A 25,852-nucleotide genomic window follows, 5' to 3' on the forward strand; every position below is an offset into this window, starting at 1 on the left:
CCAATCTGAGATCAAATACAATCTGGCCTTGGGAACCAGGCCCGGGGGACAAGGTCCAGCCACTCCCGCCACTCCTGGATCTGTCCAGGGAGCGTCTGCGGGGTCACTGCTCTCTCCAGCAAGGGCCGTGAAGTCAGGGCAAGACACAGATGCCATCAGCGAGGGGCTGGTGGGGCCTCTGTCTCCTGCCCAGTGCGGCTCAGTCCTCTTGTTTACCAGCAAACCCGCACCGCACACGCCAATTCATCGTCCTGAATAATTGATCCAGCACGTTTGAATAATTCAGGCTCAGCTGGGACCCATGGTGGAGAAATCCTATAGTCCTTTGGCTTTCTCTCCCTGTGTGACAAAGCAGGGACAGACCAGGAACCACCCCCCAGGGAGCCAGCCTGTAGGTGAGCACCCCGCCACCCCTGCGTGAACCCCCTCCACCCCTGCGTGAACCCCCTCCACCCCTGCGTGAACCCCCTACCCCAGCAGAATAACAGCATTTCCCCCTTTTGTCACAGGCCAGCCCTGGAACAGGCAGCTTCTCCTGGTGGGCATGGCTCTGGCTCCCTGGATCCGTGTTGCTGCAAAATCTTAAATTCCAGAACATGCTCTCTTTGTGAGGGGAGCAAGATTTTCTAGGGCTTTCATAGGGAGATGGGTGCCCATGGCCTCGGAAAGGAGCAAGCCCCCCCTGTGCCAGCCCGTGAGGTCTCACTGTTCGCTTCCCCTCACTGCTCTTGGACAGTCTGGGGAAGAAGCTGGTCAACAGAAGCGCGGCTGCTCAAGGCCACGTTCCTTCTGCTCACGGGCTTTGCAGGCGCTGCGCCCTCTCCTGGGCTTTTTCCTGCCCGCCCCTTCCCACTCGTCCTCCCTTTACGTTTCAGCTTAACCGTCTCTGGCTCAGGAAAGCCCTGTAGATCCTGGTGCTGCCTGAATGTGGGCAGCAATGAAGATTTCAGCCCACACACGTCGGCCTCCAAAGCCCAGAAGCTCTCCTTCAACTAGCGGCAGGAGGAAAGGAGGACTTCAGAGGTCGTGACCACAGCTTCCAGCTTTATGTAAACACACATCTTAGTGTCCTAGAAATGACCCAGAACTGCAAGCTGTGGGCGAAGCAGAGTGAGGCCCCCCCCAGCTTGCTTGCCCTCGTCTCGTGGGCCCCAGGGCAGAGCCTGGCACCCCATCTCGGCTTTGCTAAGACCAGCTGGGGACTGTGCTCAACACTATCTCAGGGAAGATTCTGGTACTGTCCTGACACTGGACCCTGTCCTCACCCCGCCCACAGCTGAGCCCTGGAATCTGACCATCAGAGCCCCTTCCTTGGGGTCTGGATTTTGGTCCCTGATCACACTTCTGGTCCCCAGGGAAGGGATGCTCTTTACACTGTGATGAGGGTTCTGTACCTCAGGGTAAGGAAGCAACCAGGTGGCAGGTTCCACCAGGGGAAGGGTGATGGGAGGGTTTGATGGGAGAGCAACTCTGCCCATGAGAATGCTCGGGGGGTCGGGGGTCACCCAGCAGCTGCGCCTCCAGAGTGACGGGGCAGCCCACAGTCACCTTCGAGCCTGCGGTTCTGCCTGACACCAAAGACTGTGCTTCTCTGGGTTTGAATATGATGAACCAAGCGGATTAAATCAGAGCAAAGTGCCCGTCACCCCTTTCTCACTGTATTTCTCTCTGTGCTGCTCCTCGGGCGTCTTTCTCACACAAACGGGGTGCTTCCGTCTGAATCATCCATGAAAGCGTAAGAAATGCCCATGGTCAGGTCCGTGATCCGCCCAGCTTGTGGCCACCAGCGCAGAGCCTGGCAATACCCTGTGTCTGTTGAACGCTTCCCTCTGAAACCGGCTGGGAACACCCAGCAAAGTCTACTATGAATTGCTCCTAACATGGGTGTCCAGTAACAGAACCCATCACCTACTGGCCACAACTTGTTCTCCAGACACTGCTAAGCATTCCCACGCTTTCTTTCACTGGATCCTGGTAACAGACTGGGAAGAACGTATGATCACCCCACTTTCCAGGTGGGTAAACTGAGGCACAGAGTGCTCCTGGGCCTGGCTCGGAGTTACCCTTTGGGGGTGTAGCTGAGATCTGAACCCTGTCCACCTGGCTCCAAAGACGGTGCAACTGCTGCCTAGGGATTTACCACAGCAACTTCGACCCTTATCACTAGCACATGACTGTTAGGAGGAGAATTACAGCCAGAACCACTTCACTCCTAAACGGTAATAACCATCATGAGCAGTGATTAACATCAGGCATAGAACTTGAACCTGTTCCAGGTGGAGAATCAGGACAGGGAGTGACAGAGAGAAACGATGGGCTTGGCGACCTTCTGTGAGAGAAGGAAAGAGCCGGGCTTCCGAGAGGGCGGGCGAGTCCCCGGCATCGGGCTGCTCGCAAATCTTCCAGAGCCCACACCCCCCGGTCCTGCTCAGAGCTCATTTTGGAAGCTGATTACCAGGACGATAATCAAGTAAATGGTGGAACATATTCAGGCTCCTTAGATTTTTGGAAAAGATTTGTGGCAAGAGAATTTTCTGGGATATTCCATTCAATTTATCACCAGTTTCTATCCAACGCATCACCCAACTGGTTTTCACGTCCCTGTGCAGAGCCATCCACGCAGAAGGGATTACGTGGCCTCTGAACTGAGGGCTTGGGGCCCAGTGAGACACAGGTCATAAGCAGAACATAGAGGTAATGAGCCCACTGGTGACTGGAAGCCCCTCGTGGTGATGGCAGAGGACCGGCCAGCCGTGCCGCTGGGCCTGTGCCTGGACGGGGCTCCAGCCACGGCTGGGCTGTGGGAGCGGAGCCCTGCCGGATGAGATCAGGAGGTCCGGGCGCCACACAGAGCAGTGGGGTCAGGCAAGGCCTGCAGGTCTGGGGCCTGGGGGCCACAGCACACCCAGCCCGGGCTCCCCTGGGAGCAAACGAGGCGGGGCGGCCGCCAGCCAGCTGCAGTGACGGCACCCAGGTCAAGGCCCCCCGCCGCGGGAGCAGCCCCCACATCTAGCGGTTTCCCTGGACGACCTGGGACCTTCCAAATCCAAACTTCCCTCTGGCTTCTAGTGACACAGGAAGCCGAACGGCCCAGCCCCCGGCCCCCGGTGAGCCTCAGGGGCTGACTGCCTGTCCTCCTCTGGCAGATGCGTGGACAGAGCCTGTGGGTTGCACGTCCTCATTCCTTTCTCTTAGCTTCCTTCTGGGGAAGCGCTGGCGCGGCCATCCCCCACCACCACCCTGCGCCCGAGGGTCCAGTGGAGCCAGATTGCTGCAGGAGTGGACACCGCCCGGCGGGGAGGGGGTGGCAGCGGGCTGACCTGCCCAGCTGAGGGGGAGAGGAGGCCCCACACCGTCTTCGAGGGGCTGGGATGACAAGCATGAGCCTCCCACGCCAGGGCTCTGAGCTCGTCTAACCGGATCCCAGGGCCCCCGAGGGGCTCCTGTCTGCAGGCTGAGCCCAGGCCTGAAGAAAGCAGCTCTGCTCAAGTCTGCGCTGGGACCAGCCTGGACAGCAGAGACCGCCCACCCATATGTCCCCCTCCTCCACCCACACAGCTGGGAGAGGGCGCAGACTGGCCTGTGAGCTGCCCGCCCTGCCGAGCTCCCCAGAGGTGAGCCGTCAGGCCCCGTTTCCGCACGTTCAGGCCCAGGGGTGAGTCTCATGCTCAGCCCGGCCCTTACCTCCCTATGACCACAGTCCTTCCTGCCCACCCTGCCGCCTCCCCGGCCTCCCTCACGCTCTGTTCAGAGTTTTCCACCCTCTGGATGATGCCTTCCCCTCCCCTGCTCCCCGCGGTGGCCTCCCCGCCGCCTGGAGGCTGGTGACTTCAGTCCCCTCCCAGCATCGCGGGAGGCCAGGGCCGCTCTGCTTAAGTGCTCAGAGCACTGACTTCGTGGATTGTATTGAAGTCTTCTGTCTGCAAAACAGCAGGCTGACTCAGTCGAATCAACTCCACTCATCAAATTATAAAAAATAAAATGAAATAACCCAGGGGGAGGGGATGAGGCTCGATCAGACCGCCCTCAGTGAGTCACGTTTCGAGTCACGGGAGGACTTCGCACTCCCGTCATCCAGCTGTTCCAGCTTCTCAAAGCCCTACTTTAGACCTTGTCTGTTTCCATCAAACACTCGAGAAGCTGAAATGGGCAAAAATCAAACCCTTCTGTGGGTGGGGTGGGACGCCAGAGGGCTACCTGGTCATTAAGCTCCCTTTCAGGAAATGACAGCAAACACTTCCAAAAATAAAAACGTATGTTCAAAACCACGAAGAGGAGGTGTGGCCTGCAGTCAGCAGCAGCCGTGTTCCTGGGCCGCACACACTGGCCAGACCTGCTTCTCCCAGAAGAAATGGACGTCAGCAGAAGACGCCCGTGTTCTCGACCGGAAACTGTGTGACCAGCAGCTCCAAATCCACCCAGCAGCCTGGAGACCGTAGCGAGGCCAAGAGGCACAGGAAGAGATGTGCAGCATGGATGACTATGGGAGAAATGCAAATCAAAACTGCAACGAGGCATCACCGCTCATCAGAATGGACGTTGTGAGAAAGTCTACAAATAATAGTCGCTGGAGAGGGTGTGCAGACCGAGGAGCCCCCTGCACTGCCGGTGGGGATGAAACTGGTGCAGTGTCTCGCGTACAGCAGTGATTCAGTAACACAAAACATCTGGTCTTTTCCAGGATCTTTTCCAACACAGGTTGTTACAAGATACTCAGTATAGTCCCCTGTGCTATATAGCAGGACCCTGGTGTTTTCTCTTCTTTATGCAGTGGCTTAAATCTGCTGACCCCAGGCTCCCAATTCATTGGTTGACTTTGTGTGGTATCAGGTGTTTTCCATCAACTCTGAAGTTTTGGTCCCAGGGGTATTTATACTGGTATTTGATCTAATTTCTTCCCTCCCTCTCCTCCAATTTCCACACTCACCGAACAGGTTCAACTCACCAGTGGACTTCCCCACTCGCAGGGGCGTGTGGACCAGCAAGCAGACTTCCCGCGTCCACCCAAGCCCTCGGGCATCAGTTCTCTAAGCTGATAGTCCAGAGGCCTGAAATTCCTGGTTCTTTGACTTGGTCGTTTCTCGTTACTTTTGCTTTTTGCAACACCTCTAAATTGGGGTGCTTCACATAGAAAGTCAGATTTCCAGCTTCTGTGGAAAGGCCGGGTGGACTGGCTGCTTTGCGCCCACAGCACCCACATGACCACCAGCTTCCACACAGGGCATGAGCCCAAGTCCCCACCGCCCACAGCGGCGTCCTCACCAGGAGCCTGCATGGGCCCCGTTTACTGCCGTGCTTGAAAATACTGATGTGTACGCCTGCTCCTTCCAAATGTGGGCACGCCACAAATGGGCCTGGAAGATCGTGTTTTTCCAGGAAAAAAAAAAAAGGAAGTCAGAGAACGCTCTGATGTATTTATAGGAAAACATGCAAAAATCTGACCCTTACCTTAGAGATCTCAGCGCACGCTGACCGGAAAACGGTGGAGCGCTGTGTGAGAGCTGTGGTGGGCCTGGGGAGCCGAGCCGGGCCCTGAGGGGGACACGGTCCCCATGAGCTGAGGAGCTAAGGGAGCTGCCGCCACTGTGACCCCACAGCTGGGGAGAAGCCCCCCGTGGAACGTGGATAACGAGGAAGATACCCAGGAACCAGCGATTGGAACTTGGACGCTGATTGGCTGAGCGTGATTGATTCTAACCCTGCCAGGAGGAGGCCCCCCTCCATTCAGAACTGAATTTGACCCCCAAGAGAGGAAGGCAGCTGTTGACCCCGTCGGCCACCTGACTGCCTATTAGGAAGCGGGCTGGAGGCCAGGGAGGTGCGGAGGCCACGGGAAGGCCATCTGCTGCCCGCCGGCTACAGGAGGGGGTTCCCAGGGCCGCCAGTGGGGAGCTCACAGGAAGGGGAGACCCAAAGTCAAAAGCACACACTGCCTGTTTCCTTTCCAGTTTAGATCCGCTGGAGAAGGGATCGGCTACCCACTCCAGGATTCTTGGGCTTCCCTGGTAGCTCAGCTGGTAGAGAATCCGCCTGCAATGTGGGAGACCCGGGTTTGATCCCTGAGTTGGGAATATCCCCCGGAGGAGTGAAAGGCTACCCACTCCAGCATTCTGGCCTGGTGAATTCCATGGACTTGGTAGTCCATGGGGTCACAAAGGGTTGGACACGACTGAGTGACTTTCACTTCTTTTTTGCACAGATCACTCCCCAGGGCGAGAACACACTTTCTAAAGGACAGCGAGTGCTGGGGCGGCCGGCCGGCCGGGCAGTATGCGGGGTCGCCTGGCCCTGGGGCAGGGACAAGAGCCACGTGGTAAACAGATCAGAGGAGAGCAATGTGTTTTATTTCATGAAAATAGATTAAAAAACAGATTGTGTAAAAGAATTAGGATTCTCAATAATTTACTACTATTTACATGAGCAAATTCTGGTCATTAGTAGACTCTGTGAGGAGATGAACACGCAGAACCCAGACCCTCCCTGAGGGCAGCGGGGGACCCGCCAGGGACACTCGGTGACCTCCCAGCTCCCGTCTTCTCAGGCTGATGCGGTGGCTGCATCATCGCGAGCTTGGTGATGGGCAGGGGAATGGCCCCCGGCCGCCCAGGGCCCCAGCGTCCTTACCCCTCGCAGGAGGCCAGGTGGGCTCCATCCTCTCTTTGTCCCCCATGTGGGCACCGGTCAGCAGGTCCCCTGTGCCCGCAGCCGATACCCCACTCACGACCAACCTTCCGCCAACACCCCTGGGCTGACACAAAGCCCACAGCTTCTGGGAAGAAGGTAGGAGGCAGGACTGGAAGCCGCACATCCTGGTCCCGAGAAACCTGGGTGACAGAACACCCCCGTGTCGTCCAGAACCCGGGGACCCGGCAAGGTCTCACTTGAAACGTCCTGTGTGCTGGTCCAGGGGGGTCATGTGGGGGAGGGTGGCCGGGTGCCCTCCCGGGGGAGGGCCGGGTGTCCAGTCCTGGCCCGGGCCGTCTCGCAGGCACTTGTGGTCCGTCCAGGCTCGAGGGGGCAGGTCCCGGGCGGGCAGGGGGAGGCGCCCCGGGGGGCTCAGTCCAGAATGTCCATCTCGAAGGGCACCGGGCCGTCTCGCAGGCACTTGCGGTCCGTCCAGGCTCGAGGTGGCAGGTCCCGGGCGGGCGCGGGGAAGCGCCCGGGGGGGCTCAGTCCAGAATGTCCGTCTCGAAGGGTACCAGGTGATAGTAAGACAGGTTGGTGACGTAGGCCGCCGGGTCGTCCCCGTCCTCCAGCTCGGCGGGGAGCTCGCCCCCGCCCTCAAACCTGCGCGGGGAGGCAGGCGGTGAGGCTGGGCGGGCGCCTGACCCCTGGCCGCCCGAGCCAGCCCCCAGGAGTGGAAGGGCTGCCCGCGGAGTGCAGGCTCCCAGCCCGTGAGCACAGACGGGGCAGAACCCGCGGACCCAGCTGGGCCCTGCCAGCGACAATCAGCCCACTTACAGGTGCTCCGTGGGGTCCACAGCCCCGTGCTGGTCTTTGCCGTTCGGAATACTGTGGTCAATAACGATCGTTTCCGTATTTGCTAAGCAGAATCCATTGGACCTCATGATTTCTGAAAACGAGAGCAACGGGGGAGGTAATTCACAAGCGGGTCAGGGTTTGAAGTTCTGACATTTGGGGTCACGCATTTCTTCTCGTCCACCTCCTCCAGCTGACACTTCCTGGACTGCGTGCCCTGCCCTTCCCTCAGAAGACCACAGACCCCAAGAATAGGCACCAGGGGGTGGGGTTGGGGGGCATTACCAGGGTGGCAGCTGCCTGAACGCTGGCTAGCCCACAGCCACCAACCCTGGTCAGCAAGTCCCATGCTCAGGCCTTCCACCTACCTCACTTTAAAAACGTGCTTAAAAACACTCCAGATTCCTGCTGCTTTCCCAAGGGACCACCGTCTTCCACGCAGGCCCTGACGCACGCGGACAGCTCACAGCAGCGTTCTCTGCCCGGTCAGGCCACGGGACGCCCCGTGCTGCCCTCTCAGCGGGCGTCTGATGCCCTGGTTGTCTGGGGCACTGTTTCCTTTTATTTCTTATACCATAACCATCATTTAGATTATTTTATCCCCATGGACAGATTTGCTCTTTTTAAACAAGTGAGGCTGTAATTTCGTGTCTGCTTGTAATCTTTATAGGCATTTTAGGTACTTGGATCTCAGTTTTCTCAGCTTCTCTCCGTAGGAAGACACTTAGGGAAAGTATGCAAAACAGAAGGCAGAAAACTAGACTCCTCCTCCCGCTCCCAGGACAAAATGACTGTTCATCAATCAGATTTGCCGAGTAATGCTGAAGTTTTCCTCCGACTTTCTGGAGAAGGGATAGTGCACGTCTCACTGGCCCTTCCAGGTGGGCCGCTGGACCTGCCCACCGTGAGCGGCACCAGCAAGCGGCTTGTCCCCGACCTCCCCTCCCGGTGGAGCCCACCCGGAGCCCACCGCCTGAGACAGCTCGTGAGTCAGAAGAAGGAGCTGAAAACCAGCAAGAAGTCGGTGCTTGGAACCGCCAGGGTCAACGGCACCACGCGGTGCAAAGAGGAGGCTGACAAGCACCTGAGTGGGCAGAGAGGCCCGCAAGGGGACGAGCCCTGACAGCGGGAGAAAGACCCCCAACCTCACAGCTCAAAATGCGGGACAGCACAGAGCCACTTTTTTTTTTTAATTAAAAAACAATTTTGGGGGCCGCATCGTGCAGCACGTGGAATCTTAGTTCCCTGACTGGAGATTGACCCCAGGCCCCCTGCCTTGGGAGTGTGGATCTTAACCACTGGACCACCAGGGGAGCCCCCAGGACCACCTTCTTTTCTGCTCTTATTAACTGACTCAAATCTGTCCCAGGAAGCATGTAAAACCTCAGCGACCTCAGCACAGCAGGCTGACAACCCCAAAGCCTCTCTCCCACCGTGTCCAGGGGAGCTGGGCGGGGAGGGAGCTGGGCGGGGAGGGAGCTGGGCGGGGAGGGAGCCCACAAGTGGAAACAAGCACGAGAGCTGCAGATAGAGTCCCCTCATAGGGGAACCTCCTCGTCTTTATTAAATGTGGGATTTGCAGTTCTAGAACATGGAATCTAGAAAATGAGCCAGACCCCAAAACACATTTGCTGCAAATCATTCCTTAATTGTCGGTGAAGAGAAGCCAGCTGGGCCTCCAGGAAACTCCAGTTCTACCACTTAAGCCTGTGAAGGAGGTTATTCTTTGCTGTTTCTTAGCCTGTAAAATCGGAGAAGGCAACGGCACCCCACTCCAGTACTCTTGCTTGGAAAATCCCATGGATGGAGGAGTCTGGTGGGCTGCAGTCCATGGGGTCGCTAAGAGTCGGACGCGACTGAGCGACTTGACTTTCACTTTTCACTTTCATGCATTGGAGAAGGAAATGGCACCCCACTCCAGTGTTCTTGCCTGGAGAATCCCAGGGACGGGGGAGCCTGGTGGGCTGCCGTCTATGGGGTCGCACAGAGTCAGACACGACTGAAGCGACTTAGCAGCAGCAGAAGCAGCCTGTAAAATGGGAATAACAGTGTCTATCCTAAGTGGCACTGTGCAGGGGGGGCGTTAAATGAGAGAGTTTTTATAAAGAATCTAACAAACGCTGGTGAAAATTAAGGCTGAGAGTGTACAAATGCCTGGCTAATAAAAAGTTCAGAGAAGGCAATGGCACCCCACTCCAGTACCCTTGCCTTGAAAATCCCATGGACGGGGAAGCCTGGTGGGCTGCCATCTATGGGGTTACACAGAGTCGGACATGACTGAAGTGACTTAGTAGTAATAAAAAATTATATTTCCAGGCTTCCCAAACCTGAATACTCTGGGTTTTGTGGCTGATATAAATTCAAAGGTGTATGCTTCCTTTTAAGCTGCACAGCTTTCTTAGAGTTGGTAACAAGCTCTTAGATTAACATGGTGTGAAGAATGTTTCCGGTTCCATTGACCCAAAGCCTCGCCCAAGAGGCCAGAGCACTAGCCAGAACCGTGGCCCTGGAGGCGGCTGGTCCTTATGCCACGAGCGCCTAGCGCCACCTCGTGGAGGCCTGGCCCCCAGCCTGTCAACCTGGAGGCCTGAGTGAGTCAAGGCAGGGCTGCCCCCCAGGCGGCATCGCCTCCAGAGAGGCCACGTCAGAGAAGTCTGGGAGGAAGGGTGGTGAGAGAGGGCCAGGGCCCTTTCAGGAGCGAGGGGAATTTAGCACAAGCGCAGTAGATGTGCACGGGCGGGCTTGTGGGAGAGAGGAGACAGGCCCGGCGGGGAGGAGGCTGAGGGCCTGTTCCGAGGGTGGTTCTGCAGTGACGGGAGACCCAGAGGGGCCACCTCCCAACCTGCCCAGGACCACAGGAAATCAACAAACCAACGAGCCAGGAAGTCAGATACGGGGTGGCCCACATGGGTACTGACAACGTGTCCCCGGGGGGAGGCCCGGCTGCTGCAGACTCCGTGCCTGGGGACCCCCGAGTCTGTGCACACCCCGAACATGGGCCGAGACTGGGGAGCAGGGCGGCTCTCAGCGGCCAGGACCTCAGGGGCTGGCGGCGCTGCCGTAAGAAATCGTGTCGTGGAAAGGACTCCTGAACTGACCCTCTTCTCGTCTGGATACGTTCGTTTCCTCACTCGGTGAACGACGAAGGTACAGCTTACCTCCGGTGGGAGCACCCTCCCCGCCCCCCCAGGGGGTGGTCCCACACGACCTCGCTCAGCCCAGACAAGTCCCTGGGCTCCCGGGACAGCCCTCTCCCTACAGAACGCTCCTCGGAGCCGCGCCTGCAGCACTGAGGAAAGAGTCGAGGCTGTAAGCGCGCTTGCAGCCCGGACCAGAGGAAGCTGCCAGCGGGCTGAGCCCTGGCTCCCCCTCGCTCCCCTGAGACCTGCAGGACAGCTGCCCATCTCCTCCTGTTGCTGACTTTTGCCAGAAGGCGCGGCCCAAGGCCCACACTGAGGAGCCGCACACCGAGTGTCCCTTTCTGTCCCACCTGCCCTAAAGCCCAGAGCAAAGGCAATGCTGTGCGAGCTGAACTCGTGTTTTTGCGCTTGGTGATGGATTCCAGCCATTCGCTTCAAGACGCCTCACTAATGCTTTCCTCACAGATTGTTTCTTTTTTTAAAGTAAGTTCTGATTTACACACCTTTGGAAGCAGGCAGCGAGCAAGCAGCAGGCCAGCAGGGAGAAGCACACCGCTTCACGAGATCTGGAAGCAGCCCCGCCCTCTGCTCCCGTCCTTCTGTCGGATCTGCTTTCCGGGCCCCCAGGGGGGCAGGCGTGCCCAGCACGTGGACAGGGCTGGGAGGTTTCCGGGCCCCTCGGCCACGCACAGCAGCACTGCACCCACACCCACCCGGCGCCTTCCCTGCGCTCTCACCTGAGATCTTCACCGGACTCTGAAAGCCACATTGAATTTTATGCACGTTGTCATTCTTTAACACCTGATCCAGGGGCGACCTTTCGAAGAAGGTGAGCACGACTTCTGACCTGGAGTACTGGGAAGAAACATGTTCCTTCCTACACACGTTCCTCCTGCTGGCGGGATGGCATGGGCCACGTCCCCGCGCCCCCATCAGGGGCTTGGGGGGCTCGGGGCCCAGGGCAGGCAGGATGGGGACCGTGGGAACAACACAGGCCAGGACTGCGCCGGCGCTTCACACATGTCCCCCTCACTTTCCAGTAAACCGTGAGCCCACTGCTTCCACTTCTTCCCGGGGGAGAAAACACTGGAGCTCCCAGAGCCCAGGGAGGCACCCTCTCCTTGGCTCCCGGCCCCGCCCCGTCCTCCACGCCTCCAGGAGGATGCCTGCCACCCCACCTGCCCACCCAGCACCCTGCCCCCCTGGCCCGCACCCCCACCTTGCGAGGCATGCTGATGATGGCCTTGAGAAGCTTCTCCACCTCGTTAAGCCTGGTCTCGATGTCATGGGCGTCCTTTATGGCGACCAGTCCTGGGGTCGAAGCAGAAACGCCTCCATCAGAGAAGCAGACCAGGACGGGGGCTCCCAAATGAAATACAGACCAACGGGCAGCCCACAGCGGGGACGCCACCCTGGGGTCACCCTCCACAGAAGGGCACTCAGGGCCCTCTTGGAAGGGCACTCAGCCTCACGTGGGCTCAGTCCTGCCCTGAGAGCCTGGTCCTCAGCCCCAGTTCAGGTTTCAACGACCCAAAGAGTGATGAAGGTGTGTGCTGAAGAGGGGCCGTCTGAAATCCACAGAGAGACCACCAAAGGCCTCTCCGAGTGGGACAGTTAGGTCAGCTCCATCTACACCCTGCACGGTGGGCAGGGCCAGACCCTGGCCCCGCCAGTGTGGTGGCTGCAGCCAGGGAAGCTGCCTCTCCCCGCCCCGTGACACAGCCAAGGTGACCACAGGGCCCTTGGAAATGGAGCCCATGCTAGAGAAGTCATTTAGATCTGGGGTTTAGAAGGGAAAAACCAGATCTTTACTCAGAGAAAACCAGCATGGGCATGACTCATGGCATCTTCCAGGGATCTGAGCTTCTACCCCTTATTCCAGTTACCAGACGTCTTGACTGGCTACTAGAAATCACAGTGCTTAGTCTTTAAAATACGAGGGCTAACAGGCGGGAGGAGAAGGGGACGACAGAGCATGAGATGGCCGGATGGCATCACCGACTCGATCGACATGAGTTTGAGCAAGCTCCGGGAGTTGGTGATGGACAGGGAGGCCTGGAGTGCTGTAGTCCATGGGCTCGCAAAGAGTCGGACACGACTGAGCCACTGAACTGAACAGCACAGAGAGTTGGGGTGCATTTCCGTCTCCCCGTGAGCCGTGCAGAGCACCGACCTTCCCAGGACCGGCCCTTCACATCAGCTTCCCAGGGAAGCAGCAACGCGGATTCCCAGGACATTTCACGTGACCCGGGACCCACACCACAGAGGCTGGATCCCAGAACTACTTTCAGTCACTGAATCTCCGTTTTCAGAAGTCCCGCTTTTGTTTGATAGAAGAATGGTTGTTCTTTTGCAGGCAACTCACTAAGTCCACATTGAGATAAAATTAACTTCCTAAACTGCCTGACTCAGAGGCCCCTCGCATCAGCTGGAGTCGAGGACGTCCAGCCAAGCTCAGGAGCTGGTCCCTGAACTCCCTGGAGACAGGCCAGTGCCCCTTCACCTGCTGACCCGGGCTCTGCTCCTCAGTGGCCTGTCTGGTCCTGACCAGCACTCTCGGCCACGTGGGCCCAGGCAGCTGGCCGCAGACCCCAGACTCCGGTCCACACACCCTGCACCACCCCCCGCGTGGCGGGCGCCCCAGCCGTTGGCAGACAGACGGGGCTGAGCCACCCCTCTCTCCCAGGCTGCCCGCCCCACCGCCACCCAGCAGGCTGGGGGCAGCAGGAAGGGAAGAAGCTATGCCCGGGGCAGAGTCTCAGGACACATCCTCCCAGGCCTGGCGCTTGTTTAGAAGTCCACACACACACACACACAAAACACCACACACACACACAAAACACCACACACTCCACACACACACACCACACACACACACACACACACACAACACACACACACTCCACACACACACACTCCACACAACACACACACACACACACACTCCACACACACAACACACACACACTCCACACACACAACACACACACACTCCACACACACACACTCCACACAACACACACACACACACACACTCCACACACACAACACACACACACTCCACACACACAACACACACACACACACACACAACACACACACATTCCACACACACACACACCACACACACACTCCACACACACACGCACACTCCACACACCACACACACACACCACACACTGCACACACACCACACACACACACACTCCACACACACCACACACACACTCCACACACACACACACCACACACTACACACCACACACTCCACACACACACCACACACACACACTACACACACACACCACATACACACACACTCACACCAACACACTCCACACACACACACACACCACACACACACACCACACACTCCACACACACACACACACCACACACTCCACACACACACACACACACACACTCCACACACACACACACACACTACACACACACCACATACACACTCCACACACAAACACACACACACACAAGGACTTCCCTGGTACCACACACACATCCCACACACACACTCAACACACTCCACACACACACTCCACACACCACACACACACACTCCACACACACAACACACACACTCCACACACCACACACACACACACTCCACACATACACACCACACACACACACACATCACACACTGCACACACACTGCACACACACACACACCACACACTACACACACACACACAAACACCACACACTCCACACACACACACACCACACACACACACACTCAACACACTCCACACACACTCAACACACTCCACACACACACCACACACACACTCCACACACACACCAACACACTCCACACACACACACACACCACACACACTCAACACACTCCACACACACACCACACACACACACTCCACAGACACACACACTCCACACACACACAGCCCACACTCCACACACACACACACCACAGTCCACACACACACACCACACACTCCACACACCACACACTCCACACACACACACACTCCACACACACACACACACACACACTCCACACACACACATACCACACACACACACTCAACACATACACACCACACTCCACACACACACACACACTCCACACACACACACACACACACACACACTCCACACAGCTCCGCCATCCTTCTCCCGCTGCGGGCAAGTCTACGGAGGGAAAGAGGGATACTGCAAAAATCCTCTGAAAAGTTGTTTTTAGAGAGGACAGTTGTATAAATCATCCCCATGAGGTGCTTCTTTGTTCTTAGACAAGAAAACCATCACATTTCAGTTTTTATGACACCTAGAATACTGCTGTTAAATCACTCAGGTCGTCATGTTTTTATATTCTGTAAGGACAATACAGGAAGATTAGCCTTGTGTATGGCCAACGCACACAGCACATTTATACCCACTTTCTAGGACATAAAGCCCGCTGTTGGGTTTATAACCACCAAGGGTGCCCCTGAGTCGGTAAACACACTCTGTTCCCTGCTGACCTTCCTTTAGGGCTCCTGCATCAGATGCAGTGCACAGGACGCCCAGGGCGACGTGCACTTCCGACACAGTGGCTAACGCGGGAGTGTGGACAGACGCATTGAAGGCTATTCGCTGTTTATCTGGCATCCAGACTTACTGGGTGCCCTGTAGCTTCACCTTCCTGCTGACCTGCTTCCAGAAGGAAGCAGAGAAAGGCAACAGGTGCTTTGTCAGACTTCCGGTAACACATCGCGTTCCGGCTCGGGGCACAGACCCTGGGGACCCTCCCCAGCTCGTGCCCTGTGACCCCCCCAGCTCGTGCCCTGTGACCCCACGCCCTCATTCCGAGTGGGACCCGGTAGTTCTTGCCCCGCCCCGTGTCCTCAGCCTGAATTCTGTCTGTGGAAAAACTTTAGCCAATGGATGAGTTTAACCAGAGAAGTGAGGACAAGCAGGGGAAAAAAAAGAAAAACAGCCAAAGGAAACTACATGATAATGACAGTCAGTAAGCATGGTTGAGCAGCTTTAGTTTCTTCTCAAGAGCCACAGGTAACATTCGGAGCCACTCCTGTGAGCTGTCTCATAGACACGGAAACCGCCCCCCACAAGTGGAGAAAGCACATGATGGCCAGGCTGCAGCAGTGACGTGTGTGTGTGCACACGTGTGCTCAGCCTCAGTCGTGTCCGACACTCTGTGACCCCGTGGACTGTAGCCCACCAGGCTCCTCTGTCCATGGGACTCTCCAGGCAAGAACAATGGGGTGGGTTGCCATGCCCTCCTGCAGGGGGTCCTCCCGACCCAGGGACTGAGCCCCAGCTCTTACACCTCCTGCATTGGCAGGCGGGTTCTTTACCACCAGCGCCGCCTGGGGGGCCCCAGAGGGGAAGCAAACGGTGCTCCTAGGAGACAAAACACGCGTCAAGACAAGAGCGGCTGAAGACATTTCAACAGGGAAAGAAGCTGCCACAATCCCTCCAGCAAGCACAGAGGGACAGGCGATTGTGTGACGCTCTGGCTTTTCACTGGGGCACTTTAATTTCCCCCAAACAGATGCCCAGAGACCACCAAGGCAACTGGGACCAGCGTTCCTGAGGCAGGCCCTCCTTCCTCCGAGGGAACCTGTCCACGTGAATGACCAGGACTCTGGCCTCTTCCCAGGGCGGGGGGGCTGTGGCAATAGATTGCGCTGGGTGCCTCTGAGAGGCTGCCCCCTGCTCCTGCAGAGCCCCTGTCCCAACCTCACATCAGAGCAGGGAGGGGTCACCACCAGCCACGTGGCCTCCAAGGGCCGGGCCCTCTCCAGACTCCGGGACCCACATTTCCCTCCTCTCCTGGGCCTGGAAATCACTGTCCTTTGGTTATTTGTAAAGTGGGGGTGGGGTGGGGAGGTGAGGGGTGGGTGGCGGTGAGGGGTGGGTGGGGAGGTGGGGGATGGGGTGGTGGGGGATGGGGAGGTAGGGGATGGGGAGGTGGGGGTGGGTGGGGGTGAGGGGTAGGGGGTGGGGAGGTGGGGGATGGGGTGGTGGTGGATGGGGAGGTAGGGGATGGGGAGGTGGGGGTGGGTGGGGGGTAGGGGGTGGGGAGGTGGGGGATGGGGTGGTGGGGGATGGGAAGGTGGGGGTGAGGGGTAGGGGGTGGGGAAGTGGGGGATGGGGTGGTGGGGGATGGGGAGGTAGGGGATGGGGAGGTGGGGGATGGGGAGGTAGGGGATGGGGAGGTGGGGGTGAGGGGTAGGAGGTGGGGTGGTGGGGGATGGGGGATGGGGAGGTGGGGGTGGGTGGGGTTGAGGGGTGGGGGGGTGGGGTGGGGAGATGGCAGGGAACACAACGGGTACCTGGAGACCACATCATCGCCCAGGACAGATGGCGCATTGAGACCCCAGACCAAGCACACACAGTTGGGGGCTTCCTGCTCTACCTGTTCTGTTCTTCCTCTGTGACCGACAGCTTTGCATTTTACTGACTGGTACCGCTCTTGCAAATATCATTGTTTACAGTAAGGATTTTAAATTTTATTTTAAAATATGTGCTGAAGTACAATAATTTGGGATTATCTAGGAACGTTAGCTTTTGTATTCCAAATATTGTTGATGGAGCAAAAACTGTGGCAATCTTGTTTGACCCAGTTTTACTGTCTGAGATCGAGGTTCTAAAAACTGCAGGAGGGTTAGGTGGTTTTGAATTTGCAAGGTTGGGCAGAGACACTCCAAGGCCTCTTGATTATGGGCTGTTGTCATTCCAGGACCAGCCAGCAGAGGGCTCCAGCAGCCCGCGAGGACCCGCGCATCCACGTCGTCGTCGTCGTCGCAGGAAACTGGCTCGGAACATTTCACCGTCCTGGAAAATTGTCTGTTTCTGATAAAGCACAGTCACTAATACAACGTCAATTTTAAAAGTTCACTCTACACAGCTTCTGATGTGAGAAGTTTATCCAGACGTCGCCCAAAACAGTTAACAATTTGAAACCCAAAGACTGACAACATGACTGTACGTAAATTTCAGTATGTTGATTTCACATCCTTTTCCGGGGTTAAAATTCAGGCTAGAGCAGCCAGGGGGCCCTTTCTGTCCAAACTGGCGCAGTCTTGAGAAGCAAGACCATGACATGAGCTTCTGTGAGTTCCAGGATAGGTCTTTATACGAACACAAACACCAACTCGTTCTTGGAACCCAAACTGAGCACGCTGGTACGAGCACAAAGATCAGGCTCTGAGCAGACACGGACCACTGTTCTCACCGCTGACACCGGGCCCCATGCCCCACTTCCCTGGCAGAGGCCCCGGTGACCGTGCCAGCCTCCAGGGATGGGCTCGGGGCGGAATCCAGCTGAGCGCCTGGGGCCCCTTCAGTTCTGGGTGTGAACACAGATCCTTCTCTGGTCAGTTGGGAAGGCGAGTCCGTCACCCAGAGAATGCAAGTCTCTCGACTGGAGACCCATGACAGAGCCCCGGGGAAATCTTCTGTGACGTGAACTCTCTGACCAAATCAAGTAAGACGTTGCATTTCAAAAGTCCACCCTTCACTGTCCAGAGAAGCAGACAGGCTGGACAAGGTGAGGAATGCAGGGTCACTTTGTCTGCACAAGAGATATACATGCTTTAAAAGCTGCTGTTGCTGTTTAGTCCCTATGTCGTGTCCGACTCTTTTGCGACCCCATGGACTGTAGTCTGCCAGGCTTCTCTGTCTATGGGATTTTCCAGCCAAGAATACCGAAGTAGGTTGCCATTTCCTTCTCCAGGGGGTTTTTTCCAACCCAGGGATCGAGTCTGCGTCTCCTGCATTGGCAGGCAGATTCTTTACCACTGAGCCACCAGGGCACAGTGTAATCAAATTTTGGAAACAAAGCGTTTTAAATTTTCCAGGAAAACCCTCCATGATAACTTCCTAAATATGTGTTGTCTGTATAGACAGTCAGGGTAAAAGCAGCGGGGACTCACTCAATGAGCTCGAGAGCTAACCCAGGTGATTCTTCTTCATTACATTCAGCGTCCAGACCGCAGCCCACTCTCCCCAGGTGGACTGCGGCCTCCCACCTCAGCGCTGGGGCTCCGGTCTCTGCCCTGGGCTCCCCCTGCTGCACACGAGGCTCAGTCCTCCCCACTGTTGGCCTCCCTGGCCCAGTGACGCTCATGGTGACACTGGAGGCCGGGAATTTCTCCCCTGATCCTCCCAAGGACAAAGAAGGGCAGGGAGAGCAGGCAGTGGAGACAGAGGGCAGACACGAGGCAACACGTCTGGAGACCCGGGAGCCGGCTGAGGGAAGACTGCTTGGCTTCTTCCCATGCCTGTGAGGTGCTCCCCTCGCACCAAGCCCTCCTTCCCCAGGCCGCCTCCTTCTCCTCCAACCACGAGCAGAATTCCTTACTCAACTTCAGACTCAGCATGCCTAAGGAGCCACTCGCTCAGCCTTAGTTTGCCTTAAAACTCGGAAGGAATTTAAGGAATAAACAGCACCCGCCCCAGGCCCTCAAACAGGAAGCCCTGGGCTGCGTCAGGTGATGGGCACCAGATGACAGGACCCTGTCCCCGGGCTGGCCAGGACGACGGGCACAAGACCGACATGACCACAGGGAGGCGTCCCCAGGGGGGCGCAGCAGGGAACTTCCCAGGAGCCTCTTTTCAGCGCTGGTGACCAGAAGGGCTGATGGAAGTCTCCAGTCACCCAGGGAAGTAAACATGAACAAAAGCGCCCATGAGAATGATTTTAGTGGGACAATGATACCAAGCCCTGGCAACGCCAAGTGCTCGCTCACAGTCTCTCCCGCATCGCTCCCACAGCCCCTCCTGCAGCTCCAGGCGGAGCCCCACAGAGCGCGCACACCCAGCCCGCATCTCAGGGTTCTGCCGTCACCGCACACCCACCTTCCCTGGCTTTGAAGGCCCCCAACCACAGGCACCTTCTGCCTCTTGGGAAAGCATGGATAAAAACACACAGCGGAGCCGCAGTAGGCCCACGCTATTTTACAAAGAGAAGAGGACCGCGTCCCGGGGGCCAGCCCCAGGGCAGCCGGGTGCTACCAGCAGGGCCCGGTGCTGAGAGGCAGGGCCAGGCCTCCCTGTGGACATCTGGTGGGAAGTGATCACGGCCGAGACGCTCCAGAGCCAGTGATGGTCGTGAGCTTCCGACTGCTCCTTCCCCAACCGGGAGCTGGCCCGGTTCACCTGGGCCCACAGCGAGCTGAGACCACAGGCCACATGCCACCGACAGGGGCGGAGTGTCTGGAGCCTGGACAGGGGGCTCAGAGTGACAGCCGAAGCAGGTTCGGAAAGGAAACCCAGCATTAGGAAGGGCGGGACAGCGGCTCCCAGGAGGCGGGTGTGGCCGCCTCGGGACCTGGGGAACGGCAGAGCCCCACAGCTCAAGCCAGGGGCCCTATATATGGAAGAGGTTCAAAAATAGGTCTGTAAAGCAGAGAGATTACCCAAAATGCCCCAGAGAAGGGAAAATGGCCCCCTCCTTGGAAGAGGGGGACCCCCTGCAGGGAAGCCAGGCTTGGGGCCACGCCGGGTGCGGGCAGGGCAGGACCCCGGCCCCAGCGCGGCACCCGCCGGGCGGGAGAAGGTGACCTTCACGCCGCTGCTCCAAGGCCTGGAGCCCTGCAGCCGCTGCTGTGTCTTCAGCCACTTTCACCAAGAAAGTGAACTCGGGGTCCTGCAGTTGGCCCCCACATCAGACAGCGATCTCCCCTGGGGAAAGCACGGAGCTCCGTGCCCCGTCCGTCTGAGAGCAGGGCCTGGGAGTGAGCGCTGTCCCTGGAGCTGTCGGTGGGCAGGGGCATCCGGGCCCAGCTGGCAGGTGCTGGACACCTTCCCTCCACCCCACGTCTGACAGAGGGTCTGTGAGGACATAGGCAGATCCAGGTCCCCAGGGGCAAGGATGAACAGACGTCACCCCAGCACACACGCAAGCGCTCAAGGAGGGGCCTCACTTGGAGAATCGCTGAAAACTCCACGTTCAAAGCCGGGCCCTCTATCAGCTCCTCCCGTCGGTATTCTGCCTCCCCTGACGCTCCGACAGGCACGTCTGGCCTCTCAGTAAACCCCAGGCTCTCCCTCCCAGACCAGCTGTTTTTGAGCACTTCCCACAGCTTCCCTGGGCTTCCCTCGTGGCTCAAAGGGTAAAGAAAGAATCTGCCTGCAATGCAGGAGACCCGGGCTCGGGCCATGGGTCAGGGAGATCCCCTGGAGAAGGGAATGGCAACCTATTCCAGTATTCCTGCCTAGAGAATCCCCATGGACAGAGGAGCCTGGTGGGCTACAGTCCACGGGGTCGTGAAGACCAGGTCATGACTGAGCGACTAAACCCCACACACATACCATCCCTGGCGCCTCCCCTGGTCCTCCTCCAACCTTCTCAGCACAGCAGCCAGGCTGCCCGTCCATCCAGTCTCTGCGCTCCCCGCTCTCCATCTCCAGCAAGAGCCTCTCCCTGAGCGCAATCTGCCCACTCCTCACCCCCACCCGGCACCTGCCCTCCAGCCACAACAGCCCTCTCACTACTCAGACACCGGGGCTCACGCCCGCCTCAGGGCCTTTGCACGTGCGCTGGCAGCCCCATCCCAGGCACTCACGTCCCTTTCTGCCCCCTCCCACCACCGGCCCATCTGAAAGTGAACCCTTCACCTGCCCCAACAAGTTACAGCTCCTCTCCTTCCCTCCTTGAATTCCTTTCTTCTGAACATGTACAACCATCTACCATATTTTTAACTTGTCTTGATCATTATCAGATTCTTCAAACAAAGACACAGAATCATGAGGGCAGGGGTTTGTCTGTTTTGTTCTCTGCTGCATCCTCAGCACCTAGAAGCTGCCCAGCACAGGGGAGGCGGCTCGGAGAGACTTGCGGAGTCAACACAAAGCCCAAGTGTTGGTGCTACAGTATTCAGGAACCAAAGATCACCTGACCACCTTGGAAATAGAATCTCTTGCTGCGGAGATGACTGTATAGGGCCTGAAATGGGTGCTATTAAAAAAAAAATTATCAAAATAGTCCCAAAATTCCAAGGAGTCATTGGGAAATTCTGCATGATTGTCTTTTAAAGCGTAAACCTTTCCAGACGTGAGCGATGTAACAGGCAAGTGGCCTTGCCGCATCTGGTCAGGAAGCCCTGAACCAATGTATTACGCAGAGGAGATTTCAGTTGGAGACTTGGCCCACCTGTGTCAGAGTGTGGATAAAAGCAGAGAGGGATGCCTCGGTCACCCAGAGATAATATGCACAGGAAGCAGCCGCCTCCCTCCCCTGGCAGGGGGACAAGGAAACAAGGACGCAGGCATCAGATCCGGACGCAGGGGAGCGTAAGGTCAAGATGCCAAGGAAAAGGACAGAGGAAGCCGGACAAGTCCCGAGCGCTGCCTCGCCCAGACGGAAGGCCAGGGAGGCAGGCCGGTGAGCCCCGAGCCGCCACTGCACGCAGGGGTTTAATACCTCACCGGAAACACACACATTCCACAGACAGACGGCCAAGGCAGCAGCAGTGTGTGCAGAATGCAGGGACAGTACACTCGCTGCACAGAACATGCTCCCACCGCAGCTCCCCAGGGACCCCCCCAGAGGGCTCCGCATCCCGAGTGCACGCGGGATCTCGGAGGCAGGTCAGGGCCAGGGCTGCCCCGTGCCCTGGAGGTGCCCAGTCTTCTGCTGACAACAGCCACCAGCGGCCAGGATGAGCTCTGAAAGCCAGACTTGCTCACAGAACTTTTGAAAAAGACAAGAGGGCCAATCTAACCCAGCCCTGAAATATGCAATAAGTTTAAACTGAGGGCCTCTAATGGGGAATTATACTGAGAAAACTTGCCATCTCAACCAACACCCACTTCTGGATGCCTTTTGCATGTACGGTTTGGACCTCCAGCCCATCTTTTTATGCAAACAATAAATCTGCCTGGAAATAAAGTGAACTCTTCTTTGACCTTATGGAGACGTATTTTATTTAGCAAACAACTTCCCCGGACTTACAAGGATTGAAGGAAGGAAAAGGCCTTCCTGTGGGTGTACGACATGCTCAGGTGGTGCTGGGGGCAGCGGCGTGCCTCCAAGCAGAGAACCGAGACCCAGACAGACGGTTGATGTTGCCCCTCCTCGGCCCCAGAGGCGCTGAGCTGGCCTCGCAGGAGGCCCCCCCAGTCAGATGGCGATCTCCCCACTTGTCTCGACTGTCAGGACTCTAGCCGGGAAGATGGTTCCCACAGTCCATCACGGGCCGTTAGAGAGCGTGCACACCCAACCCTGGTCCTCATCTAACTGCCCCGCACCCCATCACATGTAATATCCACGTCTTTGTGGTTTTCCCCTTCAGACGCTTAAACGCAGCTATGCGATCCCTTCTGGGTCTTGGTTTCTCCCTGTTGATCACGCTCTTCCTGTCTCCCTGAGGGTGCCCACTCGGCAGAGGCACTCTCTGTGCTGACACTTCAGAAACTCAGGACTGACCCAGTGCAGCCTGCACACAGAGATAGAGCTGGGAGCGTGCAAGCGCACAGCGGGTGTGCGTGTGCACAGCAGGCGTGTGTGTGCGTGATGGAAGTGTGCGTGCGCACAGCGGGTGTGGGTGTGCATGATGGGAGCCTGCCTGTGCACAATGGGGGCCTGTGTGTGCAAGGCAGATGTGGGTGTGCAAAATGGGATTGTGCATGTGCAAGGCAGGTGTGGGTGTGCACTATAGGGGCAGGTGTGTGTGTACATGATGGGAGTGTGTGCACGGCAGGTTTGTGTGCACAATGAGGGTGTGCATGTGCACGGCGGGTATGGGTGTGCATGATGGGGACGTATGTGTGCAAGGTAGGTGTATGTGTGCATGATGGGTGTGTATATGTGTGCACGATGGGGGGCGCATGTATGCATGGGGGTGTGGGTGTGCACAGCGGGTGACATGCCTCACAGTCACCCACCTTCTGCACAATGTGGGTGTGTGTGTGCACAGCAGGGGTATGTGTATGGCGGGTCACACTCACACTCACAGACACACTTCACACTCACCCACCTTCTGCTCAGTTTCCTCACCAGGTCCCAAGACAACTGAAGCTGCGCCCTTGTCCCCAAACCCTGTGACCCTCGTCAGAAGCCACTGAGGGTGGCAATATGAGCCACATCCCTGGAGGGCTTACTACTGCCAGACAGGGGGCACGCGTGCCAACCCACACAGGGAAAGTGGGCGCAGAGTCCTGCATTAAGGGGAGGAGCCAGCCCGGAGCACCACTGAGCGGGGTCCTCTGACAGTGAGACCTGGAGGCCCGGGAGGGGATGAGGGGAGGAGGGAAAGGCAGCCTCTGCGCTAGCTCTGGGGGGCACCTGTTTGCTTATGGCCCTCCCCATTCCAGAGAAGATGAAAGGCATTGAATAAAGCTGGTCCTTCATCTAAGCTTTCCTGATTTGGGCATCCAGTTGATACATTGAAAATACAGTAATACACACACACCCATACAGCGAGTCCAGGTAAACTGCTGCCATGCTTGGGATGGCATTGAACTCCCCTCCAGAGCAGCCATCAGCCTGAGACTCCAGCGGCAGGGCCGGCAAACTTGCCAGCGTTGGGAGACTTGCCAAGAGACGCGTCTGCCAGAAGACGTGTCATGAGAATGAGCTAATTACCCAGATAATTCACACTCGGGGCGGGGCTGTCACCAGTGGGGTGGAGAGTATCCCAAGACCTCAGGGAGACGCCCCCGAAGGTGTCCCTGGGCTGCGTTCAGAGGACGGTGCCCGCCTTCTCAGCAGGGCAGGTGGTCCTGCGTGTGGGGTGGGGAGGGGGCCCAGCCCTCCAGCCTCAACTTCAGCCTGGGCTCCCTCTCCTCCAGCCTCCTCTCCACGGCCTCCAGGGCCAGATCGTGGGCTGCGGAGAGGAAATGGGAAGCCACCCAGTCCCTGAGAGCCAGGAAAGTCACAAGGCCTGGAGGCGGCGGCCCGGTTCATCAAACCCAAGGCGGACCCACCCCAGCGGCCCCTCCCGGGGAGGGACAGAGGCCGCGTGGCACCTCGCACTCGGGCTGTCGGCCACCCGGCCACCAGGGACAGGAGGAGCGGCCCCGCGGGGTTGGGGGGGTGCCGCCAGACAGAGCGCGCCCCCCGCGGGACGCTGTCCTTAACTCTTCCCCAAGGCTCCCGCAGCCCCTCCGGCCGCGGTCGCAGGGGCTGGCCGGTGGCCCGCCCGTCCCGCCTGCCTCGGCCCGCACGCAGACTCCCGCCCGCCCGCCAGCGGTTGCCATCCCGGCTTAACAAGTGCCCCTGCAGGCCCCCCACCCCCCGCACTTTACACAAGCCCACTCCCCTCCCAGACCTCGAGGCCCTCGGTCCCCGAGGCCCCCGACACCCTCAGCCACCCAGTCCTCCAGGCCGGGCCCACGCCCACCTTGGCGCAGCGGCGCGCGCGCCAGCTCCGGCCGGTCCTCCGGGAAGGCGTCGCGGAGGCGCTGCCACAGGCGGCCCAGGTCGGCCAGGCTGCGGTGCAGGTATAGCACGCTGCGGTCCGACCACTCGGTGCGGATCTCGAAGAACTCCTCCTCGTCGCCGCGCCGGCTGACGACGAGCCGGCGGATGCCGTTCACCCAGCAGCCGCGCACAAACATGTTCACGAGCGACGTGCCCTCAAACACCGCCGAGGCCATGCCGCGGGCCGCGCATCCCCAGCCGGCAGGGGCGCGCCCGCCCGGGCCGGGCTCCACCCGCGGCCGGGGTCCGCGCGGGGTCCGTCCGGGGCCGGGAGCTGTCTGCAGCCGGGATCTATTCCGGGCCAAGGTCTGTCCGGGGTCCACCCGCGGCCGGAGTCTATCCGGGGCCGGGGTCCGTCCGAGGTCTGTCCAGAATCGGAGCGATCCGGGATCTGACCGGGGTCCGCCAGCGGCCGGGGTCCGCGTGGGGTCCGTCCGGGGCCGGGAGCCAAATGCAGCCGGGATCTATCCCGGGCCGGGGTCCGTCCGAGGTCTGTCCAGAGTTGGAGCGATCCGTGGTTTCTCCAGAGTCCGGGTTCGCCCGAGGCCGGGGACGGGCCGAGGTCCTCCCTTAACCTGTCCGGAGATCCGCTCGGTAGGGGCCCGCCCGGGGCCGGGGTCCGCGCGCTCTCCGGGGTGGCGCGGCCACAGGCTTATAAGGCGCTTCCCATCGCGGGCGGCGCGGTCCCGACGTCGAGGCCGAGGGCGCCTCCGCCGTCCCCGCCTCCGGGCGGAGGGGTGGCCTGGCCGCCGCGCCCTGCGCCGCCTCCAGAGCCCGCGCTGCTGGGGCCGCGGGTCCCCAGGCCGCGGGGCGGAGCGGA

General features: G+C 58.5%; 1 protein-coding gene across 1 annotated transcript; it reads right to left on the reverse strand.

Moving 5' to 3' along the window:
• Positions 1–5,922: 5,922 nt before the first annotated feature.
• PXDC1 (PX domain containing 1) lies at positions 5,923–25,768 on the reverse strand. The gene is made up of 5 exons (XM_055570492.1): positions 24,953–25,768; positions 11,839–11,930; positions 11,357–11,474; positions 7,462–7,573; positions 5,923–7,287 (listed from the first exon to the last, which is right to left on the reverse strand). The coding sequence occupies exons 1-5, from the start codon at positions 25,206–25,208 to the stop codon at positions 7,170–7,172; spliced, it is 696 nt and encodes a 231-aa protein (XP_055426467.1). The 5' UTR covers positions 25,209–25,768; the 3' UTR covers positions 5,923–7,169.
• Between the last annotated feature and the right edge of the window lie 84 nt (positions 25,769–25,852).

The sequence above is a fragment of the Bubalus kerabau genome, chromosome 3, assembly GCF_029407905.1.
Source record: "Bubalus kerabau isolate K-KA32 ecotype Philippines breed swamp buffalo chromosome 3, PCC_UOA_SB_1v2, whole genome shotgun sequence".
Lineage (NCBI taxonomy): Eukaryota > Metazoa > Chordata > Mammalia > Artiodactyla > Bovidae > Bubalus > Bubalus kerabau.

Excerpts from the sequence above, each read along its gene's own strand:
- PXDC1 (XM_055570492.1), bottom strand. The coding sequence starts at position 25,208 with ATGGCCTCGGCGGTGTTTGAGGGCACGTCGCTCGTGAACATGTTTGTG. Across the intron at positions 11,475-11,838 it reads TCATCAGCATGCCTCGCAAG|TACTCCAGGTCAGAAGTCGT; the intron begins GTGGGGGTGCGG and ends GTTTCTTCCCAG. Across the intron at positions 7,288-7,461 it reads GTGGACCCCACGGAGCACCT|GTTTGAGGGCGGGGGCGAGC; the intron begins GTAAGTGGGCTG and ends CTCCCCGCGCAG.